The sequence below is a fragment of the Micromys minutus genome (assembly GCF_963924665.1).
Source record: "Micromys minutus genome assembly, chromosome: 4".
Taxonomy (NCBI): domain Eukaryota; kingdom Metazoa; phylum Chordata; class Mammalia; order Rodentia; family Muridae; genus Micromys; species Micromys minutus.
Window position 1 is genome coordinate 28999430 of NC_137973.1, and position 17448 is coordinate 29016877.

Sequence of the window (17448 nt, forward strand, 5' to 3'; positions counted from 1 at the left end):
GTTTCTAACAGCTATAGGTCAGAGATTTTCTGTCTTGGTCATCGGCATGTTTCCAGTAGCCAAGTCACTGTGGGAACTGATAAATCTCTCAGTAAATATTTGTTAGAGTATAATCATTTGAATTCGCATTTTTCCTACAGATGAAAGTGGGGATTTCCAGCCTTGAACTAAGAGGACTTCTAGAGGACTGGGGACAGGACTCAGGAGTCAATAGAAATTGCTGCTCTTTCAGGGAACAGAAGTTCATTTCCCAGCACCCACATTACATAACTCACAATCCCTGAAACTCCAGTTCCAGGGCATCCAACATCTTCTTCTGCCTGTGCAGGGACCTGCACACATATGGTATACACTCACTGTAGGACCCCCTTTTGGGGACCCCCACTCAAGTCTCGGGACATGGGGTTATCCAGTAAAACTCGAGAGACCTTCTTGCTGCAAAAGCAGGAGGTAGTTTAATGATGAAGCTCCGGGCAAATATATGCAGGCCAGGCACCGTGGTGTTTATACAAGATAAGTTACAGCTTCGCTAATGAGTATGAATTCCAGAGCTCCGAAATCAATGGTGCCCAGGTGAAGGCAGTTAAGACCTAAATCTCTTAGCTAACAACTGACAAGATACTTCTCTCTGTCTGTTCACCCCACATTCCATCTCCTTGTATAAGAGCCCAAACAAATCATATTCAGACAACTAAAACTAAGGAAAGTATAAGAAACATTATTTCTCCTTAAAGAGAGAATTCAGCATTGCAGAGACTGTCAGATTGTGGAAGGTCTTAATTATTAAAGACTAAAATATACTATGAAGAAAATACCAAAAACCAGCAACAGGATTATCAGACCTTGAATTTAATTTCCTTTCACTCACAATAGTACACATACGCATATATTAAAAGTAAATATTTTTTAAAGGGGGAAAATTCTGTTGGAAAAAAAACCCAAAACAATAAAACACTAGTTTTTCAAATGCTGCTACTTTAAGACAGACATAAACTAATTATGCAGCTTTGACTGAACGAATCTCTACTCACCTTCAGTAGTGGCCAACAGCCCGACCTGGTTTTTCTAAAGCTATTTTCTCATGCAAAGTAGAAGATCATACAGAAGATGTGGGACCTGCTGAAACTGAGCAGGACATGTTCATGTTCATTAGATGGCTCAGTTTGCTTCACAGAAGATAAACAAATCCACCCCCCATTTTACCCACAATGAAATGGCTGACTGGCTGTGGGGCTGTGCCTAGATAGAGCCTTAGGGCTAAGAAGGAGAGCCGCTCACTTCCTGTTTACATTCTTCAGTGGCTTCTTATTACCTTAGACACAATCTCCCACTTCCTACACCTCAGATGTCAACAAAGACACCAGTGTCAGGTGTCAGGACTCCAAACTTTAAGGACTTTGCATTTTCCCCATACCACTGGGGGTACTCCTGAGTCCATACCAACATCTGACTTTTTCTCCCATCTACACCACCACCACAAAGTGCCCATTCGCTACTGGTCCTTTAGGATCCACATAAGCAAATTCACAAAAAAGATGCAAGCAAAGATGTTTGTTCAAAATTGGTCTTCTTATATATATTATGTGATTTATTACTTATGATAGTACAATCATTAGAAACAATTTAAATATTCAGCTCTCGCTATTTTGGGTACACTAGTATAGTCATATTTATTTAAATCAGTTTCTCTTCCTTTCCTTTTTGAATTGCCAGCAAAACCAACCAAATAAACACACCAAATCAACCAACCAAACAAACAAACAAACGAAAAACCAATCTTGACCAGATCAGTGTTGTTAGGAAAAAGATCAAGAGAGTGGGGGCTCCATAGAGGTGCAGGCGAGGCATGGGGACAAAAAGGATGCCTCTGGTGGATCCATGCTGAAGCATCTCTTTCTCCTGAAGGACAAGGCACAGGATAATATAGTACAGAATAGAGTTTGTTCAGGGCATGGGGAGGGGAGTCAAGAGGGCAGTAGGGGCAGAGAGAGAGAGAGGAGTAGAAAAGTAGAGGCTGGCCATGAGCATGTGAGAGACAGGGGGGAAAGGAATGGGAAGAGGAGGGACAAAGGCAAGAGAGCAACAGACCAAGAAAGAGGAGGGGGCAAGCAGCCCCCTTTTTAGTGCCAGGTAACTGTGGGGCGGAGCATACCTGGCTGTTGCCAGGTAACTGTGGGTTTACAGAATACCAAAAAAACTGTAACTGAAGAGCCCTGCAGGACTGTTATGACTCTTCCAAGGGCATTGAAACTGACCAGTAAAGTTTCTTCAGGTATGATTTATGCTAATCTAGTATCTGGGTAGACAGAAGGTTAGACTAGGCTGAACAGGTTTCTATATGCTACAGGGTGAGAAGGGTTCTACACACAAAGAAACAATGTAACTTCCAGGACCTATGAACACTTCTGCCCATCAGGATCTAGAACAAATTGGTCAATGACCTTGTGCTGCCCCAGAACTAGCATTCAAAAGAATGTCACTCTGTTCTCTCAGATTATGTTGTAGCAAATAAACCCCCTAATTCTTGAGACTGTTTTACATTGCCCACCCCCATTTGCCCAGTGATGGGTACTTGGTCAACAAGTAATTTTCTTCCTTATATTGATTTTGGGATTAGGCTCTTCCCAACTGTGGCTCTTCCACCCCAAGAGCCTTGGAGTCCTGGAAAACATTAAAAAGAAACATGGAGAAAGTCACCTTTGCCTCCTGGGTATGGAAATGTGTCACTTGACTTGCAATCTCACTTCATAGATGACTAGTCACATCATCCCAGTCGGATGAAAGAGGTGCTAGATGCATAATCCCTGGTTGAGTGGCGACATCCCAGAAACAGTTCTACCCTGTGGAAGAGAAACAAGAAGCACTGGTAATGAGATTTCATTGCTATGCCTCTTGGAGAAGAAGGAAGGATCTCTAGTGTTGCATTGCCAGTAAAACGACTCTCCTGCTGGAAGAATTCTGCACACTGGAAGGTGGCTGGTGGACAATTTGTAAGTTACTTTCTCTTTATTCCTGGGACCACACCTCATCCAGACCCTGTTCCTCCAGTGACTGCTCTCTCTGTATCGAGGACCAACCTGTCCTAGATACTGATGGGCTGAAGTGTTCAGAGGTCCTGGAAGTTGCACTGTTTCTTTGTGTGTAGTACCCTGCCCTGTACCATGCAGAAACCTGTGCAGACAGACTGCAGAGCTGGTCTCTGCCCCAGTCAACTGTTAGTAGGGAAGTAGGTTTGGTTTCACTTTGTCCATGTGGTTAACAAGGCATATCCATTTCCTGCAGAAAGAACTTGGCTGGGGTCACTTTTCCTGGAGAGGGAGGTTTTGGTTTTGATTTGCTTTTGACAGCCACTATATAGTCCAGGGTGGCCTCAAATGCACAATCTTTTTTGCCTCCCAAGTGCTAGAATTACAGACATGCCTCACCACATGCAGCTTTAGCATTGGCAGCTTCTTGGAGCTCTCCGTTCACAGAGCAGTTTAGATGCTTGGGGGGGGGGGGTCTTACTGAGAAAGCACTTGCTACAGTGTCTGTCCTGCGGCCCTGTTCCCCATGTGCCCTCAGGATCTTTGTGAGATGGCGCCCACTAGGGCTCCAGATTCCTGCAGTTCTGCTAGCAGATTGAAGAAAACAGTCACTAAAGGAATGAAAAGGGAGAATGAGTGAGTGAACACGACACTCTTCATAAAAAGCGACACAGACAAAGCAAAAGTGGGCCAGAGATGTAACTCAGTAGGACATGGCTTACCTAGCATGTGAGAAGCTCTGGGTTCAAACCTGTTTCATCCCGGCACCTCAAAACTAGTGTGTAGGGTGGGAGAGAATAAATCATGTGGACCAAAAAAGAATACTGCCAACTTAAAAAAAATCAATATAATTATATGTATAGGACTAGAAAGAAATACGTAAAATGTTTATTCTTTGGTCCACGCATTTATAAATAATTATTTATTGTTTTAGTTGCTATGGTTTCTAACCCCTCCACAAAGGAAGTATGATGTCTGGGTCGACGAAGGTTCCGAGGGGAAAGGTGCTACCGTGCAAACCTGATGACCTGAGTTCAACCTCCAAATCCCACATAAATGGACTGACCCCTGAAAACTGTTCTCACAGTGTCTCGTATGTGCCCTGGCACACATGCACATGGAGGCACATACACGTGCACGGACACACGGTGATTTTTTAAAAAAGCACTCAGACACAACGAGCACCTATATGCCTTTCTAAGAAGTTATAATAGTTTTGCAGGTAAAAGAATTACAGTGCTTCCTCCATGAATCAGATTGTTGCCCCAGCGCCGAGCTCAGAAGCCCCGGTCCAACACTCTTGTACTGCTCAGCGATCACGGGACTGCTCAGAAATCTTGGAGCTCTTTGAAAGAAGAAACTGATTCCCCATCTCTAAATCCCCAGGCTCTGGCACATACTAACCATTCTAAGGCTCCTGCCTCAGCTGAAGAAAGCCAGTGAGTAGGAATATTGTGAATTCAGTTGCATTTTCCCTGGTATTCCTCCACAGCTGTGATGGCCTGGGGAAGCCTGTAGGAAGATTTGGAAGAATTGCTGTTGAAGAGCCAGAACTGAAGTTTCAGAGACCCGGGAGAAAAGAGAGCTGATCCAAGTTGAATGTTTCCCGACTGCTGCCAAGACTGTCACGTGGTGGTGCGTGGAGAATTACCCGCTTCTGTTTATCCCTTTGGAATCTCTCATCCTTTCCAGAACCTCCCCTGGGAACAGGGGAAACCCCAGTGCGAGGGACTGGGCTGTGTCTGCAATAGCTGATAGTAGTAAGCATTTAACCCCAAGCCACAAATAAAATAAGTATCGAGGAAGGGTGTGATTGCCAGGAGACAGTTGTCTCTAAATATCTTCTAGAAATTTCTTCTAAAGAGCTTTTTTTTTTTCCGGGCCAAGTAGAGTCAAGAAGGAGGCTCCAAAACAGCTTTTATCAATATTTGCCACAACTGAAGCGCAGCTATAGACCAAGTGAAACCACAAGCTGTACTAGGAAAGGCGAACCCTGTGACAAAGATTCCCCCGAAACTGACAAACTACCAGCACCCGCCCTGCTCCTCAGTACCCAGCTGGTGGCAAGGCTAGGCAGGAGCCCAGGAGCCTAGCTTCTGCACTCAACACCACACAGGAGACTCCAGGACCAGCTCCTAGAGCAAACTAGGTGGTGTAAGCTGAGAGCCGTTCAGTGTGTTCCTTCTGCTTGTCTAGGAAATGATTCCTAACCCTGTAGGTTCCCACAGAGGCACTTAGCTCTGGTTATGAGCCGGTGTGTCCCCCGAAAGATGGCTGAATTCTTATTTATACACTGACCCACTTTCTAAAACCAAACCCAAGAGGAAGGGCGCTGGTCCTGAAAGAGAATGTCCTGAAATTTCTGAGACTAAGAGCATTCCTCTGCAGGGACGTTCACAATAGAGCTGTCCCTGGGGACAGGCGAAGTTAGTCTGTCTGCAGAGTTGAAGACTGTGTGTGTGTGTGTGTGTGTGTGTGTGTGTGTGTGTGTGTGTGTGTGTGTGCTGTGTTTTGGAGAAACAGGGAGGGAGGAAGAAAGGGAGGGAGGGAGGAAGGGAGAGGGAAAGAAAGAAGGAGGGAGGGAGGGAGAGAGGAGAGAGAGAGAGAGAGAGAGAGAGAGAGAGAGAGAGAGAGAGAGAGAGAGAGAGAGAGAGAGAGAGAGAGAGAGAGAGAGAGAGCTGGGACAGGACGGGACGGGGTGGGGTGGGGGGCAGGAAGGGAGGGATGGGTGGGAGGGCGACTGCCTGCCCTCCAGGCTCCTCCCGCTCCGGGGCGCCTCCGCCCTCTGTACCCGCCCCACGTACAAAGACGCGCGGTCTTCGGGGCCAGCCTCATCGCTGAGTGCCCAGCTCTTCCAAGGACTGCAGCGCCTCGGGGCCCAGGTGAGTCCCGCACCTAATATCTGCCCTCGGGGAACCCCACACCCGCTTGCTTCAGCCTCCAGCCGGGCTTTGCGTGGTGCCGCGCCCCGCGGGCCTGGGTGAGGCCACCTTCCAGCTAGCAAACTGCTTCGGACGCCCCAGACCCGCTGGTGCGGAGGAGGTTACTGTAGTCTGCAGCTGCCCCACCCTGGCGTTGGGGCCCGCTGTTCCTCCGGTCTCACTTTCGGCATGTGGTTCTTCATTCTCATCTCTTCTACTTTGGAACTAGTCTTATGAGTTAACTGGAGTTTAGCAGAATCTGCTTGCACTCTATCCCAGCTGCCATTTCCTTGCAGCTTTAAGCTATAGGCAGACCCCAGTCCAGATGTTCATAGCCCAACCAGACTGAGCTGCTTTGGCCAGGGCAGACTGGAGGCTTGGCAACTGGAGGATTCCCTTTCTAAAGGACCCTGCTCTGTTTGTTGCCTTAGAAAATTGCAAATTGCACGTTGGTTCGGAAGGATCTTTAAAGCAGGATTTTATGAAGAAGTGCTCGGGTTTCTCTCTACCAAGTGTTTCTAAACCAGAGAGAGGAGAGGGAGAACAGGCTTGGTGTAGAATCTTAGTCCCAGATTATTTAGATATGATGCAGTGAGAGAGGAGTGTACCTACTCCATGGCTGAGCTTGGCCACAGAAGTGACTGACCTCTTTCTCAGCCCTGCCTGGGAGGACTCTGGAGAAATTTTCCTGAGTGGGTGGCAAGGAAAACAGAAATGTAACAGACCAGCAAAGAGCCCTGAGCCACACTCTGAAATCCACGGAACCCACCTCCCTTCATTCTCCCACACCCCCTCCCCCACCCCAGAAAACTAGACACATTCTGCAGGGTGGGGCTAGCACAAAGGGTTCCTGGATTCTCCTAGTGATCTGAGGCCTGTGACTCAGCTGTGAGACCTTGGGTGTGGCCTAGCTGGTTGCTGATTCTCTGTGGATGGTTTGAACAGATTGCTCCCTGAAGGAGAAGAGGAACTGTGCCATCTTCCAGGGCATTTTCCAAGAGGAAATGAGTCACAACTAACTGGCCACCAACCTGCAGGAGGGGTTTCTTGACTGAGCTGTCTGGGAGGGCAGTAATTAGACGGGCAGAACCGTACCAAGTTTCTCTTTCTCCCCTGAAGCTTGAGTTTCAGCTTGCAGGAGTGGATTCTTGATGTTGTACTTCATTTAGGTAGAAGCACTGTCAGAGAGCCTTTGGTGTGTTTCAGCAAATTGCAAAAGCTAATATCTGGAGTTGTGGTTCATGTAACTCACTGAAATTTTCATTTACCTTATTCTCCCCCACCCAGATGCAAATTTAATCATCACCAACAGTCTAAGAGTAGTTCTTTCTTCCTTTTTTTTTCTTCTTCTTCTGCTTGGCATAGAGCAGTTATTTGGGTTCACTCTGGCCAGCCTCTGAGCAGTCACCCCAATGTGGTCAGGCCCTGGGCTGGGTGGGGCTGAAGCTGGATGCCTCCCTGCTTTCCACTGACAGTTCAAAAAAAAAAGTCATGTGTCCCCGCCTCCCATCAAATACATAAGTATTTGATATGCCTTGGCCACACTCCATCCATTTAAGCCTAGCTAAGGGAACAATGCAATTCTTTCAGAATTATGAAATAAATTAATGCTCACAGTGCTGGGCAAAGCTGAACAAAAATATGGGCTCTCACGAATCACATCTCAAAAGCAAAGGAAGTAACATGCTTGGCATGTGTGAGACTCTGGTTCTTCAGGGCCGCCACCCCTGGAGGCCATCCTGGAGGGAGGTAAGGAGGGACTGATTGGCTTTTAAAAACAACTTTCTACTCTTCAACTAAATAATTCCCACTTGTCACTGTAGCCGGTGTTAGTTGGGTTGCTGAATCATGACAGCTCCTCATGGAAAAAATGGGTGTCCTTTGTTGAGTTAGAGTTCTTTCTTCCTGTTGAATTGCATCTGGAACTTTCTTTGCAGATCATGTCTGTAGTAAGCAAGTTTTATTCCGTGAGAAAGGCTGAGCCAGAATCCATTATTTTAATCTCATTCTTACACCAAATATACTTTAAGGGCCAGATTTAAGAATGTCCTCTGGATTCAATTTAAAAAAAAAAAAAAAAAAAAAAAAGGATTGTTCTTCAAATTCTACTAAACAAAAGAACAGAAACCCTATAAGCGTTTTTAAAATAATGGATGTTTATGTTCACTGGCACCATAATGAATTCTGGGTGGCTTCAAGAAAAGTAAGATATGGACAAAATGCAGATGAACAAAGTAAATCAGGCCTCCGGCTTCTGAGATTTATAGCCTAGACCTGGGCATAGGTCCAGAACAGACATTTGGGATTGCTCAGGAAGAGGAACTCCCACCCTAAGCCCCTCCCATAAAGACCAACAGAGAAGATGAGAATGTGGTTGGTACTTAGCACCATAGCTGATGTGTGCAAAGTGTTTGCTGAAAAGGAAACAAAAACAGGAATTGTCTTCTTCAGAGAAAGAGATTTAAGACAGGTTGCTCAGGCTAATGTGAAGGGTGTCTGCTGACCTCAGGAAAAAATGGTTCAGTAAAAGGTGAGTGGGTAAGGCCTGGGTCCTTCCTGCTGAACTGGCCAAGCCATGGCAGGCGTAATGAATGAAACCTAGAGAAACAGCAGGAGTGAGAGGCTTGTGCATCTGACCAGACCTGCTTAGCAGGACACATAGTTTATCCCTGTGTGTCTGGAATGTACTCTGTCATTCCATTCATAGGTGAACCCTGATGAGGCCTCCCTTCCCCCTGCCCTTCCCAGAAGCTCTGAGCTACAGTCATCTTCCTAAAAACAATTTTATCTGTTTCTCCCCTACTTTGAGTCATTCAGTTAACAAGTGTCATCTAGTGGTCTCTCAATAAAAAAAGATTCTTGACCAAGACAGCTTTAGAGCCAAGGCAGGCAGGTGAACAGGTGTGTCCAATTGAATTTACCAGGTATGGGGTGGGGTGTCAGGGACACTGAAAAGGTTCCCGGGACTCTCAGACCAATGCTCAAGGCCCTCATGAACCAATCAGAAGGGGGAGGCCCACCCCATCTGGAGTGGAGTTGGAGGTTAGGTTGAGTGGAGATACCAGATTCAAGTTCCTGAAAAGCTTTCATTCTAGTAAGTGGTTACAGAGCTGTAGTAGGCCCTGCAAGTCAAGCCCCAACCAAGCAAATGGCTGATCGGTTTGGACCACTCTGCCAGAGGACAATGTGGTGCATTCGTTCATCCAAGAGAACAGCATCTTCACATTTCTGTTACATGTGTTTGCTTGTTTGTTGTTTTGGTTCTTGAGACAGGGTCTGTACAACCCAGGCTGGCTGATTACTCCATTTCTCCTGTCTCAGCCCCATCTCACCCCTGAGTGCTATCTTCATAGTTCTTGGGACTGCTCCTTCCATACCTGGATCCTCTGCTTTCACTTTCTGGCCAGCCCCTATCTGTATTATTATTGCAGGTATCTTGAACAAGCAGGGAGTCCGTGGGCTGCTCTGTTGGCTGGTGTGTGGAATAAAACAGGGGAGTTGGGGAGGGAGGACCTAGGGCAGAGATGAGGCTTCAGGGAGTAACACTGTCATTTCATAGCCCTCTGGGCAAGGCAGGAAAGAGTGCACTAACCTTAGACCTTAGCTCTTTGGCAAGGTAGCCTGACCTCACCCTCCTGAAGAGGATATTCAAATGAGGACAGGATTTCCTCTGCTTACAGCTTGCATTTTCTGGGAGTCTTAAATTGCTCTGTTTTTCTTTTGGGGGGATTCCTCTTTACCTCTGCATTACACTCTCCTGAGCCTGTGAAGAAAGTACAGTGGGTGTCCACTTGGTTCTCACAGCTGGGATGTCTGGGATCTGGAATCTTTGCTCTGAATGTGAGCACAGACTTTACTGGCATCTGGCTCCTTTCTGAATGAGGGAAGGACTGAGGTGGCCATCCCATGTCCTTAGGGTGACTGGAATTCAGTTCTCTTAAACTCTGCGCTTCCAAATCAATCCAAGGTAGACTCCCCCTAACCCCACCACTGCCATTAGAAACCCATATCTGGGATTGAGGAGGTGGGGCAGATCCAAGCAGTATAAGACAGGAAAAGGGGAGGGGCTCCCTGGATTTCATGACAGTGTACACCTTGAAGTGTAAACTTGCTGCTGTTCACATCCTGCAGATGAATCATGCCAGATCCTCATTGGCCGTGTTCTCAGGTGTGGGATTCCTTAGCTGGATCTTAAAATTTTTCGGAGAGAAGTAGAATTAGAATCCTTAAATATAATTCTTCAACGCTAGTGTTCAGCACCACACCTTTGACTCTGTAAAAGATAGTATTTAGAATCCAGGCCTAATGTCTCAGACTCCAAATTCCAGCTTCTCAACAGGCAGAGGCAGGAAGATCTCAAGGGAAGGCCAGTCTAGGCAAGTTAGCGATAAATAAATAACTGTCTCAAGATAAGAAGTGAAAAGGGGCAGGGTGTATATGTAGTTCAGTGATAGAAGACACGAATATCGTGAGTGAGGACCTAGGGTTCAGTGTGTGTGTGTGTTGGGGTGGGTTAGAGAATTTAGGGATCGGAGAAGGCATTGGCCAGCAGCAGGATTCAGACCAAAGCACACCCCAGGTTCCTGTTGTTGTTCCTCAGCGGAAGAAGTTGCCCGCTTCTTCCATTGTTACTCAAAACTCTCTGTGGACACTGAGCACCACTTGGCACCAGGTCTGGCCTAAACCTTTGCCCCAGTTCATTGTACCAAACAAAATGATCTAACGTTTCCTTTCCTCTCTTCAAACTCTTCATGAGACGAAAGGTCTCTCACTGTACCCCAGCTTGTGAGGAAGAACACCTCTGCATAGTTGTACCAAAACTGTGTCTGGTTCCTAAGGAGTTTGTATCTATTCTTACTCATTCCTTCTCTGCTGAGCCTGATAATGAACTTTATGGAGTGTGTACTCAGACAGAGCGGCTGCATTTTACTGCTACAGCTTGAGTTCAGAGTAGAGTATACACAGCCAGCAGACAAACCCATCTGTAAGCAAGTTTCTAATCTTTAAAGTCAGATTGGTCTAGGACTCTGAGTCATACTTGGTGGGCTGAAGCTTCTATAGTAACCAAGTTGGACTTGGCCTTGTTGGAGTTCAGCCATTTTGAAGAATTACATTTTCAGCACCAAGGGAAATGTGGAAATATCTCTTCCATTTGGTACTATCTAGTTGAAAAGAGCATCTCTTGCCTTCCTTTTTTCAGAAAGTTAGATCTTCTTTTTCTTGATTAGGAACATGTAGAGTAGCTGACATCTGGGTAAATCCTACATTCTGAGATCTTATACCTGAAGGGTCTGTTACTACCATCAGAAGCCCAAAACAGGGCCTTATATTGATTGAATTTTATGGGAAAGGTAATTACATCTTCTTTCTGCTTTATCCTTTCCCATTACTGTCTACAGCTTTTCATACATGTGTTTTAAAAATTTGTACAAACTATCTTTATGTCCTTTAACAGGTTTCAACAGATTCTTCAAAATGCCATCCCAAATGGAGCACGCCATGGAAACCATGATGCTTACATTCCACAGGTTTGCTGGGGACAAAGACTACTTGACAAAAGAGGATCTGAGATTGCTCATGGAAAGGGAGTTCCCTGGTTTTTTGGAAGTAAGTACTGAAAGTCTCAAAACCAGACATAAAAATCAGTGTGTCTTCCCTTTTCTTTCCTGTAGGGTCACTACGTGGAAGTGTTTCATCCATTTGCTTAGTAGACAGTACCTACTATGTGTTAATATATCACAGGATCAGCAAAGTAGAAAAATTCCACCCCTGTCCTCAAAGAACTCTCAATCTGCAGGTGAAAGTATCCACACCCACTGGCACATCATGAGGGGGAAAGACTTTTCACAAGTGTGTAATAGACCAAGGGATGCTGCACCTTAAGTCTATAACCCTCATGATGGGAGTTCCACATTTTGGTCATATGCCACTTGGAAAAACTTGAATCTTCCCTGTGTGTGGCTGTGAGGTGCCATTGAGTCTAAGGCCTCATTCATGCAAAGCAGGTGCTCTCTTAGGGATCTTCCCTCTACTCAGATCTTCTTGAATCCCTTTGGACAAAAAGAATCTGCTTCTTTTTTTCCAGATCTAACCCATAAAGGGATTGTGTTAACTGTTGGCTGAATAAGAACAAAGTCTCATTCCAGAAATAATAGCTTTTTACAATGTCAGTGCCGTCTTAGGAACCTAGAAGCACAGCCAAGTTCATACCTAACTTTGGGAGGATTGAACAATGCCTGGAGACCAGGACTTCTCATATATGCTAGTCAAGACATAAGTCACCAAGCATAGTTGTCCTTTGATTTTATAGGCCCTTATTGTTGAATTTAATACACATCTAAGACAAAATTTTGCTTGACACAGTAGAAGATTGTGGTACAGTCCCATCTTTTCCTGGAAAGAAAGGATGGTTCTTGGACTGGCTGCATTAGTCCATGAAGGGTAAAGGGATCCCATCTCTTGTCATCTGCCTGATAAATAGCACAGTATCTAGGGCCATGACTCTTACAGTAGTAAACACAGAACTTTGCAGCAGACTGTTTTTACACATCATCAACATCAGTTAAATGGGTGGCCTGGCTCCTTTCATTAAGCTGCAATCACCCCAGTGCTAGCCCAGTGAGCTAGTTCCTCTGCTGCCGTAGGCACTGTGATGCAGGCCCAGACAAGCACATGGAAGCTCTAGCTGTGGACTAGTGTGCAGAAGATCTAACTGTAGACTAACAGTGGCCAGCGGCTTTCACTCTCTATCCCCGGCTCCCTCCTCTCTAAAATAAGACATTTATTCACATGCCCACTTTTAACTTGTTTATTCTTCTAGATAAACATGAAATGCAAGAACAAAATGTGCTTTTTTGTAAGCCAGCCTGTCACATCTGCAGAGACATTCTCAACATTAAAACACTCACTCGTCCTGTGTGACCTAAGGCACAGATCCTTCCATACTCAAGGCTCTGTGACATGAGAAACATAAAGGATGTATGCAAAGGGGTGTGCTCACCACGGCAGAGTATCTTATTCCAGGCACAGACAGGGCCATAATTCCAGACATGTACTCACTGCGTTAACAGAGCGTTTTGTTTCTAAAGTAGGTGGTTTATGTCATCCAAACTTTACTCATTCTGACCACAGCCAGGAAGCTGGGGGTGAGGCCAGAATTAGCTACATACAGCAGGTTTCAGTTAATAGCTTAGCTACCCTCGGGCAGACAGTTATGACTCTGCTATAAGAGATCTATGAGTGCAATGTGTAAGTATCCAGCACTCTTTAATATTGCATGTCAGTCAGTTTTTCCATTAATCATTTGGTCACTGGAATTCATAACTACGTTGTGACTTTTAACAGCCCCTACTGCATTAGAGGTTATTTCTTTCCCTGAGATAGCCTGGACCTACAGGAGTAACCACAGTTTTGTGCTTCTAACCAGCATAGCAGCAAAAGGAATAATCAAGATAATCACCATAGAAACAATGCTATGCATTAAGGAGACTTATGATTCTATCATACATATTCATTTGAGTCTCTCTCTCTCTCTCTTTTCTCTCTCTGTGTTTCTTCTCTCTCTGTGTTTGTGTACATCTCTCTCTCTCTCTCTCTCTCTCTCTCTCTCTCTCTCTCTGTACATTTATTTATTTATTTTGTGTGCGTACTTTTCTTTTTTTTTGAAGAGCAAAGGGTTTATTTGGCCTACATTTCAATATTGTTGTCCCATCATTAAAGGAAGTCAGGACAGGAATGCAAGCAGGGCTGGAACCTGGAGGCAGAAACTGATGGAGAAGCCATGGAGGGGTGTTGCTTACTGGCTTGCTCAACATGGCTTGCTCAGCCTGCTTTCCTGTATAACCTAGGACCACTAGCCTAGAGATGGCTGTACCCAGCATGGAATAGGCCATCCCCCATCAATTACTAATTAAGACTACCCTATAGGCCTACCTATATATAGCCTTATCTTATTGAAGCATTTTTTCAACTGAGGCTTCTTTCTCTCCAGTGATTTCATCTTGTGTTAAGTTGGCTAATACCTGCTAGTAAGTTATGACTCTGCCTAAACTCCATAAGAAGCCCTGGGCTAATAATGATATATCTCATTAATTAAAAAAAACACACCTTGCATATATGAGCCCTAGATTCAGTCTTCAAAGCTTCAAAAAATTTTTTCTAATTCCTTATGGATGCCGAGAATAAGAATATCAGAGTTAATGACTTTAATAAATACACACTGGGTGATAAGCTACTTACCATGCTTTTCTCTAAAGACAGGGGACACAATAGTGAGCAAAACAGACAAAAATCCTTCCTTCATAAATGTTATGTTCCAGCGTATAAAACAGACAATAGGTGTGTAGACATACGTGTGTGTGAAGGAAAATAAAGAAGGCGCTGAGTAATGTAGAAATATTAAAATGTGCATGATGGGTGGAGAAGTGAGCATGCAACCACATGTCTCAGAAGCTAGTAACATCTAATTCCTTCTGCACACTGCAATTGTACGATGGCTTGGCTGTGGCTTGCTCCAGTTCTCGTTCCATCAGTGAGGCTAAAGAGCACATTTGTCCGGTTTGTTTTTAAGTCACTGACAACAGCAAGTCATATGACCACATCCAATGTCAGTGCAAGAAGGAAAGGATGACAGTACTCTCTGGGGGAGGGCAATGGATACGCAGGTCATATTGCATGTAGGTGAGGATTTTTGATCTTCGTGTAGGGAAGAAACACACATTTAGTTGGAGACAATAGTACAATTCACCGAGATCCCGAAGGAAAAGGAGTAGAAGTGTTATTGTGACCATGTGGTTCTTAGGCTTTGGGAACTAGTGTGTAGCAGGAGTTTATCAGAATTGAGAGCTATGGGCTTCAGAGACTATAGGCTGCCATGAGCAGAGGCTGATGGGCCATTCTCTTAAGAATTTAGAAGACCAGAATTCTGAGAGAAGTGCAGACAGTGGTGGGCTTAGGTCACAGGGTTTCAAAGGGCAACACAAAACCCGTTGGAAATTAGACTGGGACCGTTCATGTCACAGCTTGGCAGAGGGTCTGGCTAGCACTGTGGCTATGCCATAGTCACTGCTTTTTGCTCTTAGCCAGGTTCACAATGGGTGAGAATAGAAAGCTGTGCAGGAAAAGTATGGAGAGCAAGCTTAAATTAGTTAACAAGGTGGCTGCAGGTGTGTGTGTGTGTGTGTGTGTGTGTGTGTGTATGTTGTACAGATTCACATGTGTACTTTTATTTATTGTGTGCATATTATATAGCATGCATGAGGAGGTCAGAGGACAGCTTGGGGAAGTAGATGCTGTCCTTCCATCATGCGGGCTACAGGGATTTAGTTTAGGTCATCAGATTAGAAGCAATCAGCCTTACCCACTGAGCTATCTCACAGGTCTATCGCATTTGAAATAAACGGACTGAACCTCGAACTGGTCAATTTAGCTAGACTGGCTGGCCCGTGAGCCTCGGACATCTTCCTGTTTCTGCCTCCCTGTTGCAGGGATTCTAGGAATGCGCAGGCGCACCAGCTTTATGTGGGTGCTGGAGACGCAAACTCAGGTTCTCATGCTGGCGCCTTCCCAACTGAGTCACTCTTCCAGCCCAACACGCTTGTTTTGAAGGTTGTCCAATGCATAACATCCAGTAATGAGACTAAGATGCCATAGGTTTACCAACTCCAAGAATGGAAAGAGGCAGACCATGTGACTAGCATTTCAATTCCTGAACAGTGGGAGGCCTCCTAGAGAGGACACATCCAGACTCCTGTGTTCATAGCTACAGTGGGTATGTGAAGACACACTAAACAGTGTGCTGGGCTCAGGCTACACAGCTGATAGGACAGATGTGACAGTGCACTTGCTTACACAGCTGATAGGACAGATGTGACAGTGCACTTGCTTACACAGCTGATAGGACAGATGTGACAGTGCACTTGCTTACACAGCTGATAGGACAGATGTGACAGTGCACTTGCTTACACAGCTGATAGGACAGATGTGACAGTGCACTTGCTTGCCCCAACTATGCAAAGGAGGAAAGGAGTTCTCAGAGCCTTCTCTAAAACCCAAACCCAGTGTCCTCATTAGGACCTGCTTAGAACTAATACAACAGTGAGTCGCCCCGAAACTTTCCCCTGAGTAATCTGAAGCTCTCTCTGCATAAAGAGCTTTCTTTTAAGGATCTGACCATGGTGTCAGGAATGAAAATTTGCTTTTAAAAAAAAAAAAAAATCTAAGTTTGAAGTGAAAAAATGGTGAGTATAGTTCTTAGGCACAATCCAAATATGAAGTTACTGGAAAGGCATTCTAAAGGGAAAATTAAAAAACAAAAAACAAAACAAAATGTGTTGATGCCTTAACAAACGTCACTTAGGACATAAGACTAGAGCTGAAGGACTTGAGAGATTATGCTTATGCACATGGTGGCCAACAGTTTGGATCAGATAATAGTTGCCTACATCATTATGTCATCAACTGACATTGTTTGCCTTTGTTCTTATTTATTTTTAGAATCAAAAGGACCCTCTGGCTGTGGACAAAATAATGAAGGACCTGGACCAGTGCCGAGATGGCAAAGTGGGCTTCCAGAGTTTTCTGTCCCTAGTGGCGGGGCTCATCATTGCATGCAATGACTATTTTGTGGTACACATGAAGCAGAAGGGGAAGAAGTAGGCCAACTGGAGCGCTGGTACCCACACCCTGATGCGTGCTCTCCCTCGGGGTCACTTGAGGAATCTGCCCCACTGCTTCCTGTGAGCAGATCAGGACCCTTGGCAAACGTGCAATTGCCATCCAACTCCAATTCGACAAGCAGAGAAAGAAAAGTTAATCCAATGACAGAGAAGCTTTTGAGTTTTATATTGTTTGCATCTCGTCCTCAATAAAGAAAGTCTTGTTTTTTAAGTTCTGAATTTGAGGTAGTGTGCTTCTTGTTCCTTCTGAAATGCTTGTTCTCTGCTTCTTTGGGTCAGGAAGAGTCAGCATGACCTTGGGCAGTTAGCACACCACAGGACTGTCTACACCAAGGTTACTACTTGCTCAGGAATCTGATACATCCGGCAACTCCAGAATTTTACACCCTGTGGCTCAGCCCACACAGACAACAGATGCTCTCTGCCCTGTCTCCTTTCATACATGACTTGGCCCCACATCCAAGGGTCAATCAACAAAGTTCTACACTCAAAGGAGTCAGAGTTTGACCTTAACTCTGTACACCGGTACTGGCAGGAAGATCCATCCTATCCATCGCCATGGAAGAAATAAAACCTAAAGTAAGGGTTGATTTTCAAAAGTGTCTAGCTATAGATAAAAGAACTGGGCCTCTGTCAAAATTAGAAATGTAGAGCAAAAAAATTGTTAATAACCCAGTTTTGCCTAACAACGTGCCAGACAAGACAAGCTCGTGTATCTAACAAACTTTAAAATAAGTAAGATGTAAAATGTAGAGATAAACCCAGCATGGGCTTTACTGAGAAACAGAGAAATGTAAGAAGGGGTCAGATAATGACGAAATTGCA

General features: G+C 45.0%; 1 protein-coding gene across 1 annotated transcript; it reads left to right on the top strand.

Moving 5' to 3' along the window:
• Positions 1–5795: 5795 nt before the first annotated feature.
• S100A10 (S100 calcium binding protein A10) lies at positions 5796–16842 on the top strand. The gene is made up of 3 exons (XM_080916477.1): positions 5796–5908; positions 11403–11554; positions 16442–16842. The coding sequence occupies exons 2-3, from the start codon at positions 11423–11425 to the stop codon at positions 16601–16603; spliced, it is 294 nt and encodes a 97-aa protein (XP_080772603.1). The 5' UTR covers positions 5796–5908; positions 11403–11422; the 3' UTR covers positions 16604–16842.
• Positions 16843–17448: the final 606 nt, after the last annotated feature.

Coding starts and splice junctions, on each gene's coding strand:
- S100A10 (XM_080916477.1), top strand. CDS start 11,423: ATGCCATCCCAAATGGAGCACGCCATGGAAACCATGATGCTTACATTC. Junction 11,555..16,441: donor AGTTCCCTGGTTTTTTGGAA/GTAAGTACTGAA, acceptor ATTTATTTTTAG/AATCAAAAGGACCCTCTGGC.